Source organism: Gigantopelta aegis, chromosome 9, assembly GCF_016097555.1.
Source record: "Gigantopelta aegis isolate Gae_Host chromosome 9, Gae_host_genome, whole genome shotgun sequence".
Classification (NCBI taxonomy): Eukaryota; Metazoa; Mollusca; class Gastropoda; order Neomphalida; family Peltospiridae; genus Gigantopelta; species Gigantopelta aegis.
The window spans coordinates 25791059-25819014 of record NC_054707.1 but is presented as its reverse complement, the minus strand read 5'-3'; the positions used below and the strand labels follow the sequence as shown (position 1 = coordinate 25819014).

The 27956-nt window shown below is 36.3% G+C and overlaps 1 protein-coding gene across 1 annotated transcript in view; it reads left to right on the top strand.

Annotated features, from left to right (window-relative positions):
• The window catches only part of LOC121380940 (serine/threonine-protein phosphatase 6 regulatory ankyrin repeat subunit A-like), a 58725-nt gene that overhangs the window by 6434 nt on the left and 24335 nt on the right, over positions 1–27956 (top strand). Inside the window, exons 4-15 of the mRNA XM_041509982.1 lie at positions 284–484; positions 3230–3382; positions 6830–7033; positions 8362–8448; positions 13916–13994; positions 17674–17788; positions 19475–19627; positions 20870–20938; positions 22001–22141; positions 22890–23001; positions 23686–23751; positions 25872–25947. Of these exons, the coding sequence (XP_041365916.1) occupies positions 284–484; positions 3230–3382; positions 6830–7033; positions 8362–8448; positions 13916–13994; positions 17674–17788; positions 19475–19627; positions 20870–20938; positions 22001–22141; positions 22890–23001; positions 23686–23751; positions 25872–25947 (1456 nt within the window). The remainder of the gene's footprint in view (positions 1–283; positions 485–3229; positions 3383–6829; positions 7034–8361; positions 8449–13915; positions 13995–17673; positions 17789–19474; positions 19628–20869; positions 20939–22000; positions 22142–22889; positions 23002–23685; positions 23752–25871; positions 25948–27956) is intronic.

Here is a 27956-nt window from a genome sequence, read left to right as displayed (position 1 = left end):
CTGGCTCCAGACTCTTGTTAGTAGCAGTAGTATTTGGCACCAAATTTGTCCCATGATTAGAACGGTCATCAAGTCTTTTTATGACCGCTGATATTTAGTCCTCAGGTGCAAATTTAATTGGTCAAAACTAATGATTTTTACTTAATGTCATTGTTTATAATTTTAAAAATGTCATTGGCTTAGGACATCCATATCAGAAAAAAATAGCATTAAGAGTTGTGCACATATAAACTTTACATTACTTGGGTGTATTACAAACTTCTTCATTGCATTTCTTGAACAGGAAACGGTTGAAACACTTCTCCGCCATCAAGCTGACGTGAATGCTCGGGACAAAAACTGGCAAACACCGCTGCATGTGGCTGCAGCCAACAATGCAGTGCTGTGTGCCGATTACATCATTCCACTGCTGACCAACGTGAACGTGTCAGACCGAGCGGGGAGAACAAGTCTTCACCATGCAGCCTTTAACGGACACAAGGAGGTAGGGACATATAATGTGGCAAACAGGCCCCAAGCTTATAAACATTAAAGTCTGGACTTTATTAAAGTCTAGACTTTAAATTTTATAAGCACAGGCCCAGGTGAAAATAACAATACTAACATTAAATGATTAATTAAACACATACATTTATATAGAGATAATACGAGCTTGTGTGTTGTACTGATTTTAGGATTTTTGTGTTGCGCGAGCTACAGCGAGGTTAATACATAAACCCTGACACAAGTTTTGTAAAATCAGTACGATACACATTCAAGTTTTTTTTATTATCCATATTATAGTAATTTTTTGATGAATAACAAGTGCTGCCTCAAAATGTTTCAACCACAAAAAACTAGAAGGAGACGACATAATGACGTCATATTTCACATGCACAGTCTGAGCTAGGACTGGGGAAGCAAAGTTACAAATTATATCATTACACTTGTTATGACACGTGTACTTTGTATGATTTTTAATAACTTGGTTATGTTGAATCATATGGATAATATAAAGTGTTATTTGTGTTTGCGTCTATTCACAGTCACAAAGCATTTCCATGATCAACAAACTCTAGTTTGAACCCGTGAAAATGGACACTAAGTGGTTAATATGCAAACCTGTAATACATTTGTATAAAGTTACAAAAGAGTGAAACCGTAATATGCAGGGATGTGAGAGCTACGCGGAAATGCATAACGGCGCTTTTCCATTTCGTTTAAAAAAACCCCAAAAACCGATGTGCCTTTTGGCTGACGGAGACTGCCGTGCACAAGAGTTAGATCGAAAGTAATATCGCACGATCGCAAGTAGTATTCGCGTATAGTACATTCCCTTGGCTGGATTTCGTCTGCTTCGCTGCGATTGGCCAGTTTTGTTCAATCAAGGATATGCTATTTGAAAGCTTTTGTTCGACTTGGGAACAAAGTAAGCTTTTTCGTTCCAGCCCCTCTCACATCCCTGAATATAAATATATGAAAACCAGTTAATATGACAAATGCATTTCGTAGTGTTTGAAACACCAGAATAACAAGAAACACTTTGGATGTATGGAAAGGAATAATCCTATAAAATCTAACTAATGTCTGATTTCACTTATGAAAAATGGCTCTATTACTATTATAGTGTTTAAAAACTAGGGTCTGTCACGTTAATGCCTACCTGTGGGATGGTGCATATAAGAGGTCCCTTGCAGCTAATGGAAAAATGGAGAGCGTTTCCTCTAAGACTATATGTCAGATTTACCCAATGTTACTATACACGCATGTCAGAATTGCCCAATGTTACTATACATGCATGTCAGAATTGTCAATGTTACTATACATGCATGTCAGAATTGCCCAATGTTACTATACATACATGTCAGATTTACCCAATGTTACTATACATGCATGTCAGAATTACCCAATGTTACTATACACGCATGTCAGAATTACCCAATGTTACTATACATGCATGTCAGAATTACCCAATGTTACTATACATGCATGTCAGAATTACCCAATGTTACTATACATGCATGTCAGAATTACCCAATGTTACTATACATGCATGTCAGAATTGCCTAATGTTACTATACATGCATGTCAGAATTGCCCAATGTTACTATACATGCATGTCAGAATTGTCAATGTTACTATACATGCATGTCAGAATTACCCAATGTTACTATACATGCATGTCAGAATTGTCAATGTACGCCAGTTAAACAAAACAAACTTTAACTTTAGTGCCAGTCTGTGCTTTCAAAATTAAATTTAAAACATACTGATAAAAATATTCATCGGAAAAAACTATATTTTTGATGTACACTTTTTGTAGGTGTGGCATTCATTATCAATAAGCTTACAAAGATTCAGGAATGGCAATTATTATGTTTTTGCATGATCAAAACTCAGCCCAAATTCATCCATAAAAATAAATAAAACATACCTGTGAGAAATCTTTCATTAATATGACGTGTTTATAATGTATATTTACCTTTAATAATATTGATTAAATACCCCTCTTGTGAACTCTGATTGGTGCATAAAATTACAGTGATGTGTCTTGATTTGCATACATGTATATACCAGCACTTTACATTGCAACTGATTTCGTTGCAAATGCAACCATTGTTTTTGTTTGGCAACTAAAACATTTCATACAGTCGTTCCATGGTGATTGAACCAAAGTTGATATAAACGATCTGAGTCAACTTTTAACAAGTAAATATTATCAGAGTAAAAGATGTATAATTTGTTACACATTTTGTCATTGTGCACAGTGCACCTTATTAAACACTTACATTGTAGTTTAAAAGGAAAGTAATAATAACAAAACATTACGATTGTATTGGCAACATGTAATGAAAGATGATCATGTGATTTACATAGATTGGGATCTTGGTTGTCATGAGGGTTTTTTAATGTAGCACGTAAACACATCAGTATAAAGTTGGAAACCAGTTAACCATCAGAGAATCCTGAATATATCAGAAGATTCTCAAATGAATAGGTTTTTTCTTTTTCCTGGAAAGTGCTCAGTTCTATTTTTTTTTTTAGCTCCACTATTATTATGATTGTCAGTGGAGCTTTTAATACCAATTTTTCAAAAATATATTTGGGTATGTCACTTTTTTTTTAAAAAGGTTGAATTGTATTAAGTGATGATTTTTATACAAAATTATTTTCTATCACCTCAATGTTGGTTGCTGTAGATAGATTTCCCATTTCCTGGGTTTATCTGTTTTTCTTTTCTTTTTTGAAGGTTGTACAGCTCCTTTTGGACAAAGGTGCGACAATCAATGCATTTGACAAGAAGGAGCGTCGAGCAATCCACTGGGCTGCATACATGGGCCATGTGGATGTGGTTCGTATACTGCTCGACCATGGGGCCGAGCTCAACTGCAGAGATAAGAAGGTCAGTTGTATTGTGAATCAAGGGACTATCACAATGTGTGGGGTTGTTTTTAGATAGGCAACCATATTGGCAAATTTGATTTGTTTATTTAGTCACTGGTTGGGATGGGAAAAAACTATGAACTATGGGTGTACCAAGGTTTCAGTCCTACGACCAAAAAACTTCAGGCAAGGGCTCTACTGAATAAGCTAAATCACTGCCCTTATTAATTAATGATGTCACATCATAATAAATTTTGTAGTAACAGCTGTTTTGCTTGTACTTAAGCTGTTATTTTGATAATTCTAAGACAATAATTGTTAAAAAAGAAAGCCTGGTCTTTGTAATTGGGGATTATTTTTCTGTTGAAATAAGCAAAAAGTAAATTATATGAAAAAACAAGTCATATAGTGAGCTGGGCTATACCAAGTTCTCCAACTTTTATGCGACCAGGTTGGCGGAGTGAACGAAGTCCATGAGGGTGGGTGGGGGGGAGCTTGAGAGGGTTTCGCCCCCTCTTGCACCGGAAAATTTTGTAAATCTTAAGTCACAAAAGGTGCTTTTTTTCTGGCATTTAATAGTTGATTTAAATAAAGTTAACCATAATCTATCTCATGATCTGCCGCACCGGCACCGGTCACGCTGAAGTAGTAGGGCCTAGATGATCATAGGCCTAAATGTGTGCGGCCAGTGGGCTAATCTCACCCGAAAAACTTTGAAAATAAAAGCTCATATAGATGCGATTTCCTGGCATCTGGGGATAGTATTTTGCCGTCTTTCATTGCATAAAATATTATTATCGATTTATGGTTTTCAACATGCCAACAGCCAGCAATAGACAATTCCCCTGCATGAAATTTGCCTGGACTCTTGTCAATTACTCGCAAGGACTAAGATTTACTAAAAATCATAATATGCAAATTGCCAATGATGAAGTGACGGGCGGCTGTGTGTCAAAAATTACCGCTCGCTGATTGGATTAGAGGAACCAAGCTGTTGAGAGGCAATCTACGTTGCACCGTTGAGATTGTGCCGCTTGTATTAGTGTTTCCGTGATGTAAGTGCATCTATCGGCCGACGTCAACATAAAAGAAATGAGGATGAATGTCATTTTTTATGTACATGTATGTATGTATGTATGTATGCCCACAAATGACTGTCAGGTCAGATGTCGGGAATTAACGTGCTTATATCAATTTAATGTTCAAGCATGCTCGTTGCGAGCACGATTTCTGACTAGGGCCAGAAACTGTGCTCACAACAAGAGGGGTGGGGAGAGTGTTAGTAAAAAAAAAAATATAATAATAACGTTTATACATTTGATTAGATAAAAATACTAATTAATGGTTAAATAAACTTTATTTACAAGGAAGTTAAAAAGTGTTTATACAAAGGGTTAAAAAGGGTTTCTACAAATGATTAGGTAAAAAGTAGAATATTGACAATAAAATATGTCTGGTTAATCTGGTATTTATGTCGGAGGAGAGTAGACGGGAAGGTCTGCCCCATTTTAATTCATTTCCCTAGGCCGTCCCGTCCACCACCTCCACCATAATGGAAATGTTAAGAATTGGAAAGTGGAGATTGATGAATGATATCTCCATATTAACCATAACATGAACCCGCATAAAACTATGTGATTGGTGCTGTGACTTAACTTAAGTCAAAAGAGCTACCTAACTTTTAACATCCATTTAAAACAATGAGAAGGATAAAAAAAGTAAATAATAAAATAACAATAAAACATGTCATAGTAGTAGATTAAAAGGTGTTAATGTAAGTAGAAAGGGAAAAGGTGGATTATATTTTAGTGTCCAGTCGTATAATATGTACATGCCCACAATTCACCATTATATGGAACTTATTTTTAAATTCAGTGTGGCCCCGCCTCCATTGATAACCGCATCAGATTGGATGCAGCGAGAAAGGTCGGCAGGTCAGTGGCCATGCGCCAAAATGCTCATGCTGCACGTGGTACTTTGTGGGCTGGGCTTTATTAAACTAGACCTACGTCAAATTTCACATGAAGGGTAGAACCATCACAGAAATCGGTTAAATCGGCGATTAATATTTGTTATAAAATCAATAAATTACGTTTGGTATCGAATTCGAAATAAAAATATTTTAAATAGGGCCTAGGCTACATACCTTCATCACAGCCTTTATAATCTATCCAGGGGTACTTCTTACTGTAGCCATCTGAAAATGTTGTCCGATGTTTGCGGACTGTGGGGTCTTCGACGAAGGTCATTTAGTGCCGGTATTAGGGAGGGGCCTTGAAGCCTTATCATTGGTACATGTAGGCCTACGGATAAATCCGAAAGCGGGCAAATCTTTCTTCCCTGCCATGATTAAATATTACGTTGGTATAAACGATAAGGACGCAATGCGCTAGCCTGTGCAGGATTTTATAGGGAGTGGTCGTGACGTCATATCGCGGTAAACTGCATGCTGACGAAACAAACCAGGGATCATATAGGCCTTGGAGTAATTAGAGGAGGGTGCACGACGCTAATCGCAGTACAAACAGTACACTACAAGCATTCAAACATGAAGCCCAAGCTTTCCTCAGTAGGTCCTTTGGTTTTTTCAATAGGTCCTTTAATGTCTAACTTCATGCAATAAATTTTCTAACGTTATTTAGGGGATAACCCTACTGTGTTTTCCGATTTGCGGACGTATATCGGTGGTTTTACTGTCGCAAATTTAGTTTTATTGGCGACGCGTTAGCAAATCGGAAAACACAGTACGGTTATCCCTATTCTAATTAAACTGTTTGCTGGTTGATTTTAAATAGGAAATTGTCACACTTGTAGTAAGAATATGCCTATAAACGTCACCAGCTGGTGACGTCATTAGGTAGCCCATTAACAGACGATGGGTGGTCGGACAGTTAGTGGCTCGAACATAGATGTGTAATTTTACATATTTAATCTGCTCTCATGATTAGATAACGACTAATAAAGAATAATATGTTAATTTCTGACATAAAAACTTCTCAGTATTTAACGACTTCTGTACGTAATATGAACGCTACAGAAATTGTCTTTATGACGTCATTACAAAACAACCCTGTTCCTCGCTTAACCTATGACGTATTTCTGCCAGAAAATTTGCGACCGGTATATCGGTGATTTTACCACCTGAAATCTTTAGCAGGGATCCAATCAGATTCGTTCTTACAAATGTGTTGAATTAGAATATTAGTATTATATACTACAAGTCCAAGTACAGGCTAAATATAGTGATAGGTGAATAGAACTGACGGAAGTTTTTTTCGTCATAGCGGATTGATTTTCGACTTGGCAGCATTTTTTTATCAGCTTGGCGGACCCGTCTGCGAAAATCGCCAGCTTGGCGGCGCAAATTCTCATCTTGGCGGGTGTACAAGCCGCTTACTGGGGTTGGAGAACACTGCAAGTAAGATGTCTTTAGTGTTGATCTAATGATTCTGTTATTTGACTACAGATGTACACACCGCTTCATGCAGCAGGCGCCTCTGGACAGATCAGTGTTGTCAATCTGCTGTTGGAGCTGGGAGGGGAGGTCGATGCTGTAAATATCTTTGGTAATACGTGTCTACACGTGTCGTGTCTGAATGGGCAGGATGTTGTGGTGGCCAGGTTGCTCAAGTACGGTGCTTCTGTGAATGCTGTCAATCAGAAAGGAATGGTAAGAGATGGCAGTGGAACACAATGTCTTCGTCTCAAGTGGCACACTTGAAACATTCTTAGAATGATAAAGAGAAAAAAAATCATGACTTCATTACATCGTATCTAATAATTTTTATTTTCAATGGAAATAATCCCATTCATGTAGTTACATTTACATTTTACCCTTGTTTGACACCCAATAGCCGATGTGTATTTTTGTGCTAGGGTATCGTAAAAGATTCAGTCAGTCAGTCAGTCAGTCATGCTTACATCATTATAAATGGTAGTCAGACCAGACTACTATCCCTAGGGGAATATGCCATTGTATGAGGTAAGATTAAGTAGTCTTAAAAGAGAAAACACTCTGAAGTTTTGTCCAATCTATATCTAATTTAATTCAATAATTTGTGTGTTTCTTCAAACTCCTGACAGGCATATCATGTATTTGGTGCTCTTGTTAGATCTGCTATGACATTTGTGCATTACATGATTTTGTTCAATGGCTCCAAAGACTGAATAGTGTGTTTTGTTCAGCAAGTCTTTGGGTCTGGACAGTATGATTTCATGAAGGTTGCCAACCCCCACCCATTTGGTGCCATTAAGAGCAAATGTTTTGATTTCATGCAAATTAAAGATTATGAACCAAGACTGGATTTATTTTTCACTATAATGCAACACATTGAGAAGTTGAGTCCAATATTACTTTGACTTTGTATGTACACACACACACGGTATAGTGCTAAACTATTTCCTTGCTGAGTAATAGAATATCCTCTGATGTATTTGTTGTTCAGTTCAAGCCTTTGTTGGAGATAAGGGCAGGATGTAGCCCAGTGGTAAAGCGGTTGGTCTAGCATCGATCACTGTCAGTGGGCCCATTGGGCTATTTCTCATTCCAGCCAGTGCGCTACAACTGGTATATCAAAGGCTGTAGTATGTGTTCTCCTGTCTGTGGGATGGTGCATATAAAAGATCCCTTGCTACTAATGAAAAAATGTAGCAGATTTCCTCTCTAAGGCTATATGTCAGAATTACCAAATGTTTGACATCCAGTTGCTGATGATTAAGAAATCAATCTAGTGGTATCGTTAAACAAAACAAACTTTATTTTAGTTGGAGGATTTTTTTAAAAACTTTCAACAGTGTCCATCAACTTCGTTTTTTACTTTCTGTATTAATAATATTGATATTCGGGTTTGTTTGACAAAGATTTCCTTTTCTCTTCTTGAGATCTGTTTTATTTTCACTAGGAAAACAACCTTTTTTCTTTTAGTCTGTTTTTAATGTCCATCTAAATGTTGCTGTCCTTGTCTTCACTGCATAACATTAATATTTGTTTTAATATAGACTCCACTTCACTATGCAGCAGCCTCAACTCATGGTGGAATTTGCCTCGAGATATTGATGTCAGGGGGAGCCAACCCAAGAGCACAAGTAAGATTTCTGGAAAAGCTTGTTTGTTTGTGTCTTTAAAATAAGGCTTTTTGTGGGGTAATTTATGATTGAAAACATTGAGTTCATTATTATCCTATCATAATGAACAGGTCAAGAACAGAATGCCTTAATTTGACAGTTACATGATTATATATACTGAACAAAATAAGAAACTTCCGCTAACTTTGCTTGAACATAACTTGATGAAAACAAACCGGGGGAATAATTGTTATATATGTGTTTAAAGAGTGTTCCATGATGCATCGTTTGGTGCAAAAATCATGGCCATAGGTTAACAGAAACTGGGAGAAATTTTGACCAAGTGTGGTAGGGGTTAAAAATAAAAACACCCACTTAATAACTGGTATGACCACCTTTGAATTGACCACTGCAGTGCATCGCAGGCACATAGAATTGACTAAAGTGTTAATTTCTGCCTGTGGAATATTGTTCCATTCCTGAATGAGCGCTTGACGAAGTTCGTTGACGTTGGCGGGTGGGTTGGGACGACGCCTCAATCGTCTGTCCAGACTATCCCAGGCATGCTCGATGGGGTTGAGATCAGGACTTTTAGTGGGCCAGTCTTCAATGAAATCAATGTTATTTGTCCTAAGAAAATTTACAGTGTCTCTAGCTGTATGAGAGGTGGCATTATCATGCTGAAAAATCGAGATGTTGGCGTTGTTATGGAACAGAGGAATGACGTGATGAGCGAGAATGTCATCGCGGTAACGTTGAGCATTTAAATTGCCATCAATGACGACTAGTGGTGAACGATAACCTTGGGCAATGGCTGCCCAGACCATGACAGAACCCCCACCCCCGAAACGATCTCGTTCAAGAACACAACAGTCAGCATAGCGTTCATTTCTCCAACAGTAGACGCGCACCCCGCCATCACCACGTTGTAAAGAAAATCGGGATTCATCCGAAAAAAGAACGGTATTCCAGCATCGCCGTATCCAACGAGTGTGTACACGTGCCCAGTTAAGACGATTTAGACGATGACTTTGCGTTAAAACGCATCCGACGTAAGGACGTCGTGCATGTAAACCGTTCTCCCGCAGACGATTACGAACAGTTTGCCCACTGATTCGGTTATTGTGAAGCCCAGGTGTGTTAGCAGCAGTGGCAGTGGCAGTTTGGAATCGATTGCGCAAATGCGTGTTCATTATATAGCAGTCTTGACCATGTGTTGTAATAAGCGGACGTCCACGAGCTGGCAAGTCGTTGGTGCTTCCTGTCGTTCGAAATCTTACGCGAAGATTTCGTATCGCTCGACTAGAACTCCCAACATGCCTTGCAACGTCTTCTGTCGACATGCCAGCATCAAGTATGCCAATCGCCCGTTCGCGTAAATTATTGGGTATTCTTGGCATACTAAAAATGCTACAATGTAAAAAACTTTAATTTTTTTACAAATTTTGAAGCATTTTCGTTCACTTGACAACAATGTCAGTAAGACAAGTAAAACAAATTGACCGAATACTACACGGGACATGTCGAACCATGCATGCATGTGCAAATTGAATTTCACGTTGTCGACGATTAACAGTGCAAAAATAATCGATAAAATTCATGAATCCTGATAATACTGCTCAAGGCTAATACTACCTATATAATTTCATTACACAATGAATTCTTTAACACAACAAATACTATATGTACAAATTGGAAGTTTCTTTTTTTGTTCAGTATATTAACCTTCTGACTACTGGATTAATTTTTGACAAAAACATATTTGAGAGGGTACAAATTTATTGTTTTTACTGACATATTTACACTTAAAGTTTTTAGAATACATAACATAATGTTCATATGTGAATCGGTGAGTATTATTTTCATGGGTTTTTCTAATTTTTATGTTTTAGATCAGTTAATGTTGATTAAAATTAGGCCAAAAATAAATAAAGTTGTGTTTACTTACAAACATTTATGGCCAGATGTCCAGGATTTATGTCCATTATTCCCAATAACTGTGTTTCACTGACCAGAATGTTTTTTGGAAAAGAACTATGATTCATGTCCCAATATTTTGTTTTTGGTAAAATGGTCAAAGTTATTATCAAATTAATAACTATTAACTATCAATTCCTGAAAATGACCCTACATTCCACCATTGTTGTCAAGCAAAAACACTTACCGAAAACCCCCACTTTTTCAACTCAAAATTTCCTGGTATTTCTCATGAAAACCCCCCAAAAAACTGAAGTGGCCATTATCATGATTAGTCTTGATCAGTATTGTTCTATTATTATTTCCAGTCAGTGCCATGTGTAAAACAGCAGGAAATATGTGTGAGTCCATGTACTGTATGCGGTATACAGTGTGTCGGCTTGCATGACATTGGGCGAGATGTCTCGTCTGCACTAGTCAGAAGGTTAAAGTAACCTCAGCCCTCTATGTTAACATTTCTGTGTAGGAGCCAGACGGTGCCTACTTCTATTTTTTAGGTGCAAATTTTTTATTTAGGAGCCATGTTATTTGACTTGTTGGCCTCCCCAAAGAAAACCCCCCAATAACCCTACTGAATATGAAATTGTATAAAAGATATGGGGCATGTAACTTTGATATTTCACACCCATTATTCTATGAATATTTGCCACCGTTGGTGAAAATTTTATGCCCACAGGTCAAATATTATTAAAATAGCCAAAGACTCAACATTGTAAGTAAAAACAAAAGTGACTCCAAAAGCTAAGTGAAACTTTATCTACCTTAAAGTTTGTATATGGCACAGCAGTATTCAGAGAGTGTCACTTTGTGTGTATGTGCATGTGTTGGTGTGTGTGTGTGTGTGCATGTGTCTGTATCTGTGTGTGTTGTCTCTGTATCTGTGTGTGTTGTCTCTGTATCTGTGTGTGTTGTCTCTGTATCTGTGTGTGTTGTCTCTGTGTGTGTGTGTGTGTGTAAACAAATGGCCATGTTTAGCAGTGGTATAGAGACAATTTCGCCAGAATCGTCCCCTAGTGTGATCCTTGCTGATCTGTTTATATCAACTTTGGATCGATCAACAGGCCAGACAAAAAACATAGTCGCATATGCAACCAAATTGGTGGTAACATAGAGGGCTGAACCTATATGATATGTATTGAATGACATAATATTACTGAATGATGGTTTCAGCTTTCCATTTATCTATTCGGTGAACTTTCTTGTTTGGACCTTGTTTTCTAGGTAGTTTGATGGAGAATCGTACAGTGTATGTCATCAGTGTTTTATAGTGAAAATTGATGTACTGACCATGGCACAAACATTATAAAATTTGAACTCTTTGACTTTTGAAAGATAAAATGTGATAACTTTTTAAAAATAATATTTGACTCACTTTGTACACCATTTGTACACCATTTTAACAAGATGTAATACCAAATAATGGATGACATAAACACCCAGCAATGAAAATACTTACAATTAATTTAGTTTCAAAGATACAACTTTCTTTTTTTTTTTTAATTGTGATGTTCATATTGAAAACTAAACAGAAATATTGGTAGCTTTATTTTTAGCTTTGACAATGCTGCTGGGTTTTTTTTTTTTTTAAATGGTTCGCTTTAATCCAATCCTAGAGGTTTTGTTATGAGTGTAAGTTGGATAGAAACACTTTTTGGAACAAAACTCTAAACATTTTTCAAAAATTAAAAATGTCATACCTGTATGTAGCTAACATATTTCATATGTGATTTAGACATGTAATGATACAGAAGAGTAAGGCTTGCTTTTTTAAGTTTGTTCACTTTGTTTTTGTGGTTTTTGCTCTATTGTTCGTACAGAATGAATTTAAAAAATGTGTTTGTTTCCTTGGCCCCAGGATGGTTCTGTTATGAATATGAATACCGAAGGAACAGTTAAACACTGTAGGTGGACATTTGCATGTTTGCTTGTTTTGTAGAAAGTAATGGCTGAATGCATTTTCTTAGCAGCTTGTGATGTTTGCCAAAATAATACACTGATCCAGTGAGAAAGTTGCCCAGGAAAACATTTCAGACATAGTGTATTAAAATAATAAAAACCTGCAATTTTGTTTTACGGCTAGTGGCATGCATATATAATTTAATATCTTCAAATACATGGACTACTGTTATATGTAAGTAACTATTGTCAAAAGATAATTGCATGAAATATATTACTTTTCTAACTGCTCCAGCCAGCTTTGCATGTCTAAGTTTAAATTGTTGAAATAATATTTTGTAAGTTTAATTAGTGTGCTAAATGAAAAACATATAAGTATAATTAATTTATACTTGTACAGCCAAGGCTTTTCTCTCATCTGAGCATTGTTAATGATTATACAGAAAACACAATATTTATGTGAAGGTTTCTACACATACTTGTGTATAGCATAGCTTCTGAAATACACATCATTTACACTAATATACATCTCAGATTTATAATGGAAGGCAAGTGTAGTGGACTAATGAGATCCCATTTCAGTCATATTTAAAAGACCATGCCATATTGTTAGGGTTTGAGCTAGTGCTGCATAAGAGTATTGGGTATCCTAGGCAAATGTTCAGACTTGTGTCCCCGAGACAAATGTTCAGACTTGTGTCCCCTTGGCAAATGTTCAGACTTGTGTCCCTTAGACAAATGTTCAGACTTGTGTCCCCTTGGCAAATGTTCAGACTTGTGTCCCCTTGGCAAATGTTCAGACTTGTGTCCCCTTGGCAAATGTTCAGACTTGTGTCCCCTTGGCAAATGTTCAGACTTGTGTCCCCGAGACAAATGTTCAGACTTGTGTCCCCTTGGCAAATGTTCAGACTTGTGTCCCCGAGACAAATGTTCAGACTTGTGTCCCCGAGACAAATGTTCAGACTTGTGTCCCCTTGGCAAATGTTCAGACTTGTGTCCCCTTGGCAAATGTTCAGACTTGTGTCCCCGAGACAAATGTTCAGACTTGTGTCCCCTTGGCAAATGTTCAGACTTGTGTCCCTTAGACAAATGTTCAGACTTGTGTTCCCTAGTAACTTTTGTGGAACTAACATGGCCAAGTGTGAAATTGATGTCTTTATTACACTGACATACATGTAGTATTATAAGTGGGCATCGACAGTATGATCAGCAGCAACAGTGCTGGATGGAATTCAGTTTCAGTCACTTGAATCCTCAGCCAAATAAATGTAGTTATTTCCAGTTTAATTTTTTTTTTCTGTATGCTTTGTTGCTTTTGTTTTCTCTTTAAATTATATTTTATTTCTCTTGTTTCACCCAATTTAAATTAGTATCACTATAAAGTGAACAACAATTGTAATAAAAAAGCAGACTCAACATGTTTTGATTTAACTGGATGCTCTTTGAGTGAAGTTTGTAGTACAGCAGTTTTGTGCCTATTGGTTGATGGATTAGTTGAAATTCTGGCGGAATAGTACATTTTAGTTGATACTGGTCCGGCGGACTGGTAAGACATTTTTCATTTCTGCACCCCAGAATTAATGTGTGCTGCATGCAGTTTTTGTCTCAATTTCAGAGCGAGGATGGTCGTACGCCGTTACACTTGACAGCCCTGCATGGTAGATTTACTCGGGCTCAGACTCTCTTAGAGCATGGTGAGGTTGTCAGCTATCTTAGTGTACTTGTCAGCTATCTTAGTGTACTTGTCAGCTATCTTAGTGTACTTGTCAGCTATCTTAGTGTTCTTGTCAGCTATATTAGTGTACTTGTCAGACACTAGATAGCCAAGTCAGTGAAGTTAACTTAATTAATCTGATTTAATATTGCTTAGAAAACTTAATCTTTTATAGTTTATGGTACCTGTACAGCTTACTTATAAAATATTTAAAGGGACAGTCAGGCAAGTCTTTGAGGCTGTTATGCATATTCTGCAAGATTTAATCTGTATTATTGCTTAATATGAAGAACCATATTTGGTATATATTAATTTAATAGAATAGTTAAATGATGATGGTTATTGTATGTAATGGATGCAGCCATTTTGCTTCATTCCACTAAATCTGCCCTCTTGTGAGCAGGTAGCTAAGTAATACTTAACACATCACTTGAGGTCTTAGAACTGAAGAACATTCATTCATTAATTCATTTCAACTTATTTTCATGTGTATATCCAATTAAGGTTCAAGCACGCTGTACTGGGCACACACTGTGGCTATTTGGGCCATCTGTCCAAGACCGTGGGTTAGTTGTTAGTGGTTAGTGAAAGAGAAGAGGGTGTAATGGTCTTACACCTACTCATTGAGTTGTTAAAACTCTCTCTGGGTGCGAACCCAGTACCTACCAGCCTTATGTCCGATGGTTTAACCATGACACCACCAAGGCCGGTACTGAAGAACAAGCATACCAGTCTGTGAATTGGTTTGTTCTTTCAGTTGCTTTCACGTGTTATTTGTGATTGGCAGGTGTGTGTTTGGTAAATAAGATTACCAGTCATTGTGTGATAGGGGCACAGCCGTCTGGACATGGAGAGAATAAATATTATCAGTATTGTAGGGTATTGTGATGCTTTTTTAATCAATCATGTATGTTATGACATGTCCTATTATTAGTTTTTGTTCAATGGTATGGAACAAATATAGGCATTTACAAGACATAATGACCTGTACACCTTATTGCTGCCAGGAAATTAAATCATTCTCCACGTAACCTCCTAAAATGTTAACTATTTTGAATTAGATCATGAGGTTGTTTTATTGTTTTGTATTTTTTTCCAAATCTTTATTGGCAATGTCAATATCAAGATCATCAGGTTAATGTTTTCTGTAATTTCATGATATATAAAATTAATGTTTTAACTCCTGTCCAAATGTTGCGAACTGTTAAGCTATTGAATCTAGTAAATGAATTGCATTCATATTTAGCCTAATATACCAGTAATAAACAACTGACAGCAGCGTTTCTTCTGTAAATAATTTATTAAAATAACTACCAGTATTAACTACATGTACAGTTAAAACAGTTGATACTTCTTTTTTATATATATTATACAAACCTGAAAATTTTATGAATGAATCACAGTATGTCGAGGTGTTACTTTAAATCAAAACAAGTTTAGTATTTTACTTGTGCGTAGTTGCATTATTTAGACAGTAGTAGATGTATTTTTTTTTACAGGTTTTAATTTAAATGCATGCTCTCTTATGCATGTTGTGTTTTTGTGACATTAATATATAATTTTTAAGATTAGCTTACAGGTCATATAATAAGTACATGTATATTCCAGCAATGCTTTTTATTTTCTGGCTTTGTTTTAATTTTGCACTTTTACTTAATCATTTAGTTTTATTTTATCGCATGTACATGTATAAACAATTGTTTAGTTTTATTTTATCACATGTACATGTATGAACAAAATAAAGACAGAAAATACGGTGAAACCCGTCTAACCTGTCACTCAGTAAACTGGAATTGCCTCAAAATTGTATGTTTTTCAGTCCCTTTTTAAATATCGGTACAGAAAAGAACCTCTCTAAACTGGACTTTTACTTTGTCCCATGGGTGTCCAGTTTAGAGAGGTTACACTGTGCATATCTTTCTTTCTCTTTTTTGTTTTATTGGTATAAGTTTTAGGTAGTTTTGTTTACGGTAATAGCAGTTATTTTTGACAGTTAATTTAGAATCATTAATACCATAAATAAATTAATGTAATGTCATTTATACCACACATAAATCAAAATCTTAAAGGTGCAACCCTTTCATTATTGTGCTATGAAGTACCAGGGCTACTGATGCCTGGTGCATTAATTACATGTACTTGTAGGTAACACTGCTATCAGTGACATCAAAGGTGGCAAAACATATAAAATTACAAATTGGATGAGAATGCATTTTATCTTTAAAACAGATTGTAGGTTGATTGTCTATTTTGTCTGTCTTAGTCAATTGGCATTAGCGTGTAAGGGCCGTTAAACAATTATGCTCGGGGGGAGGGAGGGGTATCATTGGATAACATTACAAAATGTTACGGGTTAGGGTGTTTTGAGTTACATAACATTTTCAAAACAGTTTCATTTTTATACGCCTGTCTTTTGACAGATTGTATTGTGATATGACAGTGTCCATATCTATCTGTCCATAAACATTTTGTTTCTGAGGCATATTTACTTATCAATTCATATAGGATCATGCAAGTACAATTTGTGATGACAGTCAGTGTGTTGTGTACCATAACTACATGTGTAGGTCACTGCGACCTTCTTTTCACATACATGTATTACTGCACATTAAACGAAATCCTTGTTCTGGCCAAACATTGTATAGATTTCTTATCAATTCATATAGGATCATCGGACGGACGTTGCATGCTGGTGAAACTTGGGATGGTTAAATTTGGTGTGTCATAACTTGATCATTAAAAGAAATCCTTGTCCTAGCCATATCTATGTTAACAGTTCATATACTGTAGCATTATCGAACATAGTATGCAAGTAATGCATTGGTGATTTGTTGTGTCACTGACCTACTTTTCATGCATTACTGCATATTATTTTTAAAGGAAATCCTTGTTGGCCATATCTTTTTTATGAAATAATTTGTGTGCTTTTCCATCAAGCTTCAGATGGGCATATCATGTACCACTGGTACTCTTGTTATTTATGAACTTAAGTAAAATGCAGCCAGTCATTGATATTTAGTTTTTTAACAGATGATTTTCTGTCTAGTATTTATTACCAAAACAAAACATTACTTGTATGTGATGATGAGAAAGAAAGCAGGGAGGGGGTATTGATAAGCATTATGTAATATTGATAAGCATTATGTAATTTAGAGGGGCAAGTAGTCTTAGTGTAACAAAACATTACATGGGGTTATGTGAAAAGGTCTAATTTTACTTGAAGTAATTGTTAAACGGCACCTAAAAGCTGTAACTAGTTGCTGTCAGTATTTTGTATTGTTAAGTTAATGATGTCTTCTACAAGCTACCATGACAATGTTAATATGTATGTTAAATTTATCGTACATATATTTTCTCTATACCTCAATGTTTTCCCCAAAAGCCAATACATGTACCGGGTAGATCAGAATAGATTTAATATTCTTTGCGCAAAAATCTAATATGTATTATTAATTTCAACCCTACCCCTTTCCTTAAACAACAGCAAAGAACCCAACATTTAATGAGTTATTACATACATGTATAATAGATACTAGTTATACAGTAAACTATTAGTTTCGTAAAAAATCCTTCATAAATTTGTAATTTTCTATCTGTTTGTCAGTATATATATATATATTTTATGACACCACTGACGTTCTGTCTGTTTGTGTTATCAGGTGCTGAAGTGAATGCCTGTGATAAAGCTGGCAACACCGCACTTCACATAGCCGCTCGACATGGCCATGAGCTACTTATTAGCACGCTTCTAGATAACGGAGCAGATGCCATGAGGTATGGGTATTAACCTTCTGGCTGCTAGATTCAATTTTGACAAAAAACATGTTGAAGGGTACAAATTTATAACTTTTACTCACATATTTTTACTTAAAATATTTATAAATACATAAATTAATATAATGTTCATATGTGAATCGGTAAGTATTATTTTCATGAGTTTTCTAATTTTTATGATATTTTAGATCAGTTAATGTTGCTTAAAATTAGGCCAAAAATCAATAAAGTTGCATTTACTTAGGCACAATTGTGGCTAGATGTCCAGTGTTTATGGCCATTAGTCCCAATAACTGTTTTTCTTACCAGAATTATTTTTTTATTTGTGATTTTTGTTATTGGAAAAACTGTCAAATTTATTATCAAATTAGTTGTCATTACTAGCTATCAGTTCCTGAAAATGACCACAACATTCTGCCATTGTTGTCAAGTGAAAATACCACTTTTTCAGCTTAAAATTCCAACGTATTTCTCATGCAAAACTAAAAAACTAAAGAGGAGTTTATATTGATTGGTCTCGAACAGTGTTCTATTATTATTTCTAAACAGTACCATGTGCAAAACAGCAGGAAAGATAAATGAGTGCATGCACTGCATGTGGTATACAGTGTGTCAGTTTGTGTGACATTGGGTGAGATACATGTATTGTGCCAGCATTAGTCAGAACGTTCATGTCCTCAATTGATTGACCATCATCGTAACAATTCTTACTAAATATATATTGGATTTTTTAAAAACTAACTGGTAAAGTTTGGTCTTCCATTTTCCTCCATGCTAAAGTTTCTGAGCACTGCCTTTGTTTTATGCTACATTTATAATTAATCTTCTTTTTTTGTGTGATGCATAACATTTTATTTCACTGCAGAATGCACAGTATAACTGATACAATATTACAAATATACACTGATTCCACAAATGTACATTGTAAAACTTCTGCATATGATACAATATAAATTATGTTAATCTGAATTGAGACTACAAAGAACGACAAACTACGAAAACAGGAAACAATTGCAATTTTATACAAAACATGTTGGGCTGGAGAGTAGCTCATCCTTCTCTTCTCCCGTTGTCCAGTATTAGATGTTTAATCTTGATGTTTGTTTTGATCTCTTCTCCCGTTGTCCAGTATTAGATGTTTAATCTTGATGTTTGTTTTGATCTCTTCTCCCGTTGTCCAGTATTAGATGTTTAATCTTGATGTTTGTTGTGATCTCTTCTCCCGTTGTCCAGTATTAGATGTTTAATCTTGATGTTTGTTTTGATCTCTTCTCCCGTTGTCCAGTATTAGATGTTTAATCTGGATGTTTGTTGTGATCTCTTCTCCCGTTGTCCAGTATTAGATGTTTAATCTTGATGTTTGTTTTGATCTCTTCTCCCGTTGTCCAGTATTAGATGTTTAATCTGGATGTTTGTTGTGATCTCTTCTCCCGTTGTCCAGTATTAGATGTTTAATCTTGATGTTTGTTTTGATCTCTTCTCCATTGTCCAGTATTAGATGTTTAATCTGGATGTTTGTTCTGATCTCTTCTCCCGTTGTCCAGTATTAGATGTTTAATCTGGATGTTTGTTCTGATCTCTTCTCCCATTGTCCAGTATTAGATGTTTAATCTTGATGTTTGTTTTGATCTCTTCTACCGTTGTCCAGTATTAGATGTTTAATCTTGATGTTTGTTTTGCTTTCAGACGAGGCTGCAGTGGCATGTTGCCCATTCATGTAGCGGCCTTGAATGGCTTTGTCGACTGTGTGCGGAAGTTGAGAGCGGCAATGCCAGTCACTGATATAAACATTCCAGATGATGCAGGCAGGACCTGTCTACATGGGGCAGCCTGCAGTGGGTAGGTACCAGCTTCCAAATCATTGGCATGTGCTGTCCTGCTCTTCACATAGTAAATATCAAAGAAGCCATGTATCGTTCTTAGCATCAAAGATGATACGAGTTGACCTGTCATGATTATTCAGTTTGTTGTATAAAATTTTCAAAGTAATAGTAAAGCTTGCATACTTTTAAGCAGATGCTTTCAGATTTGGAAAACATTTTTATTTTGATATTTAAGTTTAATTTTTATATGACGAGTCATATTATGGTAGGGGTTTAGGTCTCACTAATTTGGGCGCAACAGGATTTTTTTGTCTTTTCTGAGTGTAGGAAGGTCGTTTTAGTTCAGTACTGTCATTAACAGCTGCTGTAGAGTTATTTTACTCTAATTAAACTTAATATTTCAGTGGTTTTAAGGTGAAATATTTTGAGGTGAGCATGTTTGAACTTTTGGGGGTTTGATTATTTTGGGCATATGTATTTTGGACATGTTTATTGCCATGACTGATGCAATCTAAAGCCCTGTGTGGTATGGTGTGGTTTGTTCATACGTCCATCTGTTAACTTTACATGATGGTACAGAGTGACTATGGTACATAGTGACTATGGTACAAAATGAATATGGTACAAAACAACCAAATTAGGTTTGAATTGAATATGGTATGAAATGACCAGAATACAAATTGACCAGCAGCCCATTGTCATCAGTGGTTTGTCCAAATGATGCAGTCAGGACATGGGGCATAAAACTTTTGTAATTATAGTCTTGTCATACACGTAACACTTTCATTAATGTGTGTGCTTCTCCATCCAACTCCTAGCGGCTATATTATGTACTCTGGTTATCTTTAGTTTTATTTTAGTCTTATTCCTAAAAACATTAAGTGACAAATAACATCTCCATTCAGTAGCAAATATTTAGCATAATATTAAAAATTTGCTGTTTTGGATATTGTTGTTCACTCGCTTACTGAGTGGTCAGTTTGGGATCGATCCCCGTCGGTGGACCCATTGGGCTATTTTTTTTCCCAGCCAGTGCACCACGACTGGTATATCAAAGGCCGTGGTATGTGCTATCCTGTCTATGAGATGGTGCATATAAAAGATCCCTTGCTATTAATGGAAAAATGTAGCAGGTTTCCTCTGAGACTATATGTCAAAATGACCAAATATTTGACATCCAATAGCTGATGATTAATAAATCAATGTGCTCTAGTGGTGTTGTTAAACAAAACAAACTTTAACTTTTGTTTAATTGCAGGAAAGTTGAATGTATCGAGTATTTGCTGACGGAAGGTGGTAATCTCGCACATCTTGATTTGGAAGAAAGGTTAGCATGCTTGTTTTGAGAATTAGGTTTTCTTTATTATGCTTACCTAATGTGTCAGTTGGGAATTGTGGTTCTTGCTAATAAAACATATTGTGCGCTAGGTTTCTTTTTTCTTTTTAGAGTAGTCAAAATTGTTTTAGGATACATCATCCATCAGTTCATCCAATCCATCCCATCTATCCCATCAATCCCATCTATCCCATCCATCCCATCAATCCCATCCATCCCATCCATCCCATCTATCCAATCCATCCCATCAATCCGCACCATCCCATCTATCCCATCCATCCTATCAATCTCATCTATCCCATCAATCCCATCCATCCAATCCATCCCATCAATCCCATCTATCCCATCCCATCCCATCCATCCATTTATTCCATCTTGTCCTGTCCAGTCCCAGGGTTCACCCTGTCCATTGCCAAATTAGCCAATTGTTAATTATTGTACACTGTGACTACAACATATTTGGGTAATAAAATATTCTTTAAATTAACCACATTTTAATAATTTTCAAGGAAATGAACTAAATATCTGAAAATTGGCTAAACCAAAATTTGTTCCAATATGAACCCTGCATCCATCCAGTATCTTCTCTTCACAGCCAGTGCACCACAACTGGTATAATCAAAGGCACTGGTATGTGCTATCCTGTCTGTGGGATGGTGCATATAAATGATCCCTTGTTGCTAATCAGAAAGAGTAGTCCATGAAGTGGCGACAGCGGGTTTCCTCTCTCCGTATCTGTGTGGTCCTTAACCATATGTCTGGCACCATATAACCTAATTAAAATATGTTGAGTGCCTCGTTAAATAAAAACATTTCCTTTCCATCCAGTATCAGTAAAAATTGTTCTCCAGGGCCTAGTTTGGAAGCTATCTTAGCACGACAATATTGTAAAACAGTCGTAGACTATGAAATGCGTCATAATGATGTCATAGCATATAACAGTTGTACTGAATGTCTGTATGTGGTGTATATTCAGAATTAACACGTTTTGAATAATACTGAAGCAGATTTTGTTTGAAGTGGAATTATTTAGTTTTATTTGTTGTACTGCAGAACACCATTACACTATGCAGCAGCCAGTGTCCATCAGCAGTGTGTGCTCATCCTCCTAGTGGCTGGCAGTGTGGTCAACATCACCGACAGGCATGGATGCACGCCACTGCACTATGCCGCGGCCAGTGACATCGATGCAAAGTAAGTACTCAACTGAAACGTTTGGTTCCAACTACACAAAGTTCTTCATTAGCTTTTAATTTTGAATTGAAACTTAGTCAGCTACTGTGGATAAGCAGCCTGAACATAAACACACTAATTACAGTGAAACCTCTCAACACCGGACACTCTCTTAACCAGAATTCTTTTAAAACCAGATGTATTCCACTGTCGATTAATTTACATATCTTATAACACTAAAAGTTTACCTCTCTAAATTGGAAACCTCTAAACTGGACACCGGATGAATAATTCAGTCTCAAAACGTTTATTTAATGTAAATTGCACCTCTGATAACTGATAACCGGATGATTAGATCATTATTGCAGTTCAGATCGCTTTGTATGTTATCACTTCACTGTCTTCCATGGGATTTTTTCAGATTGCAAACTCCGCTAATGCAATATACACATTAGAATTGTTATCAGCATTACAAGTGACTACGTACGGTTGGCACAACTATCACTCGAGATAAATTTAAAATCATTAAAAGTTTCAAAAGTATATATTAAGCAAACTTAAAATCTCTTGTGTACGGCAGAGTACAAATAGTATGCAAGTGGAATTAAATGACAAAGTACAACAAAGGTATTTGCATCAATGCAAACCCCTGAAAACCAGACACCTCTGAACACTGGACAATTTACATGGTCCCATGAATATTTGGTGTATAGGGGTTTTACTGTACCTTTTGAGCATTTAAAGATTTAAATGTGTTTGTTTATTTCAGAGTTATTGAACACTTACTGCGAAATGATGCCAAGCCAGGAATCCGAGACAATGATGGGTATAATTCTGTGCATTATGCTGCATTGAGGGGCCACAAACTTTCTTTGGAAATGGTAAGAAAAAAATGCAGGATAGGATGAAGACGATTTTAGAGTATTGAACAAGTTAAAAGTATTGACAAGAATAATAATGAATTCACAAAATGTTTCAAGTCGGTGTTTAAATCAAGGATAGACATATAGTAATTAATAATCATTGATGCTAATGACTAATACTGAACAGCTTTTTAACAAAACATTGTCGCCAAAATTGTCAGTTTTTCAAATCCAATGTTTCTGGCCCTACTGGTGTCTGTAGTAGCACCAAGTGTATGTTATGCAAAACTGAAGACATTTTAAGGTATGTACCCCAGAAACTAAGGTAACTGACTTTAAAGAGAGATTTTAAGGTGATCAAAACATTCTTTGTTTGTTTTAATTCGGATTGTATTATATATTTTGTTCCTGTTGATCTTCTTTATAGGGGAATGGGGTTTTGGGACATAGCCCAGTGGTAAAGCGCTCGCTTGATGCGCAGTCGGTTTAGGATCGATCCCAATCGTTGGGTCCATTGGGCTATTTCTCGTTCCTGCCATGGTATGTGCTGTCCTATCTGTGGGATGCTGCATATAAAAAATCCCTTGCTACTAATGTCAAAATTACCAAATGTTTGACATCCAATAGCCAATGATGTTTGACATCCAACAGCCGATGATTACTAAATCAATGTGCTCTAACTTTAACTTTTTTTCTTTATAGCTTCTGGATGCAGCAGCAATAGATTTATTAAGAGGTGGAGCGCCATATTCACCAGGTCATCTTTCTGTAAGCATCTAAAAAAAATACCCAACATTAAGTAAATCATGTACTCACTGATGTCTGGATAGTGGGCTTAGTCTGTGAGTCTGGATTTCAACACTGTAACTTATCACCATTCAGTTTAGATGCAACATTGATAGAGCTTGCCGTATCAATGGTTAATCCTTATTGCTTGAATCGGGATACTTAAATCTGATTTGCAGTTATGTCTTGGAATGCCTTAGTTCATCAAGATTAACTTTGGCTACAAGTGCAAGCACTACCAAAGTTAATCCTGTGTGTGTGTGTGTGTGTGTGTAAATCATAATTTTTATTTCATTTCTATTAATGTTATTTTATTTTTTTTATTAACTTTAATTTCATTTCTTTTATTTTATTTTATTAACTTTAATTTATTTTTACTTTTAAGTTATTTTATTAACTTTAATTAATTTTTAGTTTTATGGTTTTTATTTTATTCATTATGGAATGAGAAATGACTTCACCGATCCTTTTCCACATACAAGATTGTTCAGAGTTTCATTTTCCTCCCATAATGCACCGTGTGTTTTAAACACAAGTCATACAGTCGGTCGTTTTTTCTTTAATTCAAAGTGAAGATCGTTTCAAAGTAAGTATTTCTTAGTGTCCATATGCTCGAAATAGATCACAGTACACGATTTGGGTGGAAAAACGTGATGACAGTCATTTTTCTTTTAGTTTGACAGCAATTCGGATTGAATTCCATTCCGAACAAAACTGCTCGGAGCTCTGCTAATGGCATTGATAGTCCCCAGGATTAACTTTGGTAGTGCTTGCACTTGTAGCCAAAGTTAATCTTGATGAACTAGGAATGCCTAAGATTTGATTGAATAGTAGTATTTTTTCAGGCCTCTGAATTTCATGAAAACAATCATTTTTGGTCACATGTTGGCAAATGAACGGAATTTAAAGTTCATTATGCATTACTATGTAACATAGTGCACCATTACCATGTGACATAGTACACCATTACCATGTGACATAGTGCACCATTACCATGTGACATAGTGCACCATTACCATGTGACATAGTGCACCATCACCATGTGACATAGTACACCATCACCATGTGACATAGTGCACCATTACCATGTGACATAGTACATCATTACCATATGTGACACAGTGCACCATTACCATGTGACATAGTGCACCATTACCATGTGACATAGTGCACCATTACCATGTGACATAATACACCGTTACCATGTGACATAATGCGCCATTACCATATGTGACTGCACCATTACCATGTGACATAGTGCATCATTACCATGTGACATAATGCACCATTACTATGTAACATAATACACCATTACCATGTGACATAGTGCATCATTACCATGGTTACAGAAAAAACAGTCCACTGGGTTCTGATGATCACTGGGCACAGCACTGAAAAAGTGTTCCCATATAATTTGAAGTCCTGAGGCCTGTATTTTCTGATGACTTTAATTGCCATTTTGTATCATATGTTTTATATATACTGAGATAATAAAACAAGGGAACACTTGGTACTGTAGACCCAGCTTCAGTCACCATTAGTCTCCTAATATCTGTGTAAAGTACAAAGATGTAATGTGGGATTGAACATTCATGAGAAATATGTCAGGAAATTGGTTAGGTTTTTGACACTATTGGTGAAGACCGGCCTCGGTGGCGTCGTGGTTAGGCCATCGGTCTACAGGATGGTAGGTACTGGGTTCGGATCCCAGTTGAGGTATGGGATTTTTAATCCAGATACCGACTCCAAACCCTGAGTGAGTGCTCAGCAAGGCTCAATGGGTAGGTGTAAACCACTTGCACCGATCAGTGTTCCATAACTGGTTCAACAAAGGCCATGGTTTGTGCTATCCTGCCTGTGGGAAGTGCAAATAAAAGATCCCTTGCTGCTAATCGGAAAGAGTAGCCCATGTAGTGGCCAGATGTCCAATGTTTTATGGCCATTATTCCCAGTAACTGTTTTTCTTACCAGAGTGTTTTTGGAAACAAGCTACGATTCATATCCCGATATTTCATGATTTTCATGAAAACAGTATTTCCACATTGTGACATAAAGTTTGTTGTTAGACTGACAAATGTGTAATACTTCTTGCTTATTTTCAGGCTTATAACGGGCATAACGAAGCTATGCAAGTATTACTGGGTTACATGATGAATCTTGACGTCACTGATATTCATGGTTCGTTTCTAAATGTTTAACTTACGAAATAACTAAAATATTCAGTATTGGTTGCCTAGATTCAGACAGATAAACATATTCGCTATGGTTTAGATCTAGCATTGCTGAATTAATATTGGGGCTAGAATTTACAGAAATCTATAAGCTATCAGGCCAGATATGTAAAACTTTCAGGCCCCTTGCAGAGAAATAGAAAACTTTTGGATTAACTTGGTATCAGCAAGAGGATTTCTTCCAGTTGGGAAAGGAATGGGATCTGGCACAGTTGGTACAGTGCTCGCCTGAGGTGCTTGGGTTGAAGGATTAATCCCCATGGTGGACATATTCTATTATTGGGTTTTCCCCATCCTGATCAGTGCCCCACGACTAGTGTATCAAAGACTATGGTATGTGTTGTCCTTCCTGTGGGAAAGTGCATATAAAAGATTGCTTGCACTTGCTGCTAATGGTAAAATGTTGCAGGTTTATTCTGACCATGACCAACTGTTTAACATTCAATAGCCGTTGATTAAGAAATCAGTGTGAGGGAGGGAGAAATACAGAGAGAGACCAAGACAAAGACAGTCGTGTTGATTTTTCCCTGACAAGCTGATTTTCTATTAGCATTTATTACTGGTGTTGTTCATAAGTATGCTCTCATGGCATCCTTTGATGTGAACATGTCTAAACATTTGGCAAACTAGCAAAAAGATAAACAGAAAATTCAGTTATGATCAAATTTAGTCACAGTGACAGAAAAACAAAGTGTGGCTAAGTGTTAAGTAACTTTAAAGGGGGGTAGTCTCATTGTTGCAAAAACGGTCCTTGGGGTTAGGGTGTGGAGTCAGATTTTGTGTTATTTGATTGCTGAACAGGTCCATGATTGGACAAACTTACTTTTGCCACTTTATTCTTGATGTCTCTTAATATTTAAAAAAGAACACCCCAAAATATACAACTCGTAAGGTTATTTCAGGCATTAAAATATTGAGTCTGGTAAACCAGGTACATCTTAGCATATACTTTAATATTACTTAGCATAAGATTTAAAAAAAATCTTTTGACTGAAATTCCGGAATGTTGGCAAAATAAATTGAAGATTGTTTAATTTTTGGACGAACAAACGTAATGAACCCAGGGCTAGCTCTGACCAATAATATTGGCATATTTAGTATTAAGAAAAGAATCAAACCATGTTTGTCTTATTATACAACTAGTGCTTATTAAACATACTTTCAAGGGTCAATGTAAAGGTTCACAGTCATTCTTGGGTGATTTTGTCTTGTAAAAATGTATCTTTAAACAGTAATATTAGAATATTGTGTAGGAAATAGTTTATTTCAAAATGTCTTGGAAAGGTAACACAACCCTGTACGTCGAGACCGAGTTTGTTCATTTGGCGACTAAAACATTTCATACTATCCATATAGCAATACAAGTAGGTACCAACTGCCTCCTAGGTGGAAAAGTTACTGTAGAGGGCTATAACATCAGAATATTTTGTGTAGAAAATAGTTTATTTTTTGCACATTTTGCTTACTTACTTACTTAGTAACTGGTTTAACGTGTCCATATACCACTAGGGTTTCAAACACGCCTATCCCGAGTCCGGCCTCCGATAGGATCGGGGTTCTGACTCGGGACAGGGATAACCTAACAAATAGGGTCAATTTTGAATATTAATGCCAAAAGTATAAAAAGGGGAAAATTGGTGTTGATAAGTTTTGGATGTGCGCTTAAAGAAAAATATCAACATTCCTAACCTATATAAATTATTAATATAATATAATTTCGACACAAATTTAGATGAGCTGGTCTAAAATTAATAATAATTCTTAAACAATATTCATTAAGCCCATGGGAGGTTAAGAGGAAAGGGGCTGCCAATCATATTTTAAACATTGGTGTGACCAGGTGAGGGTCGGGAGGGAGGGGAGGCCGGCCCTACACAAAACCTAAGGCCGAACCGCCTACGCATATAGCCCCAAAGAATGCCCTAACTCCCGGCATCCCATCACCCCCACCCCCCA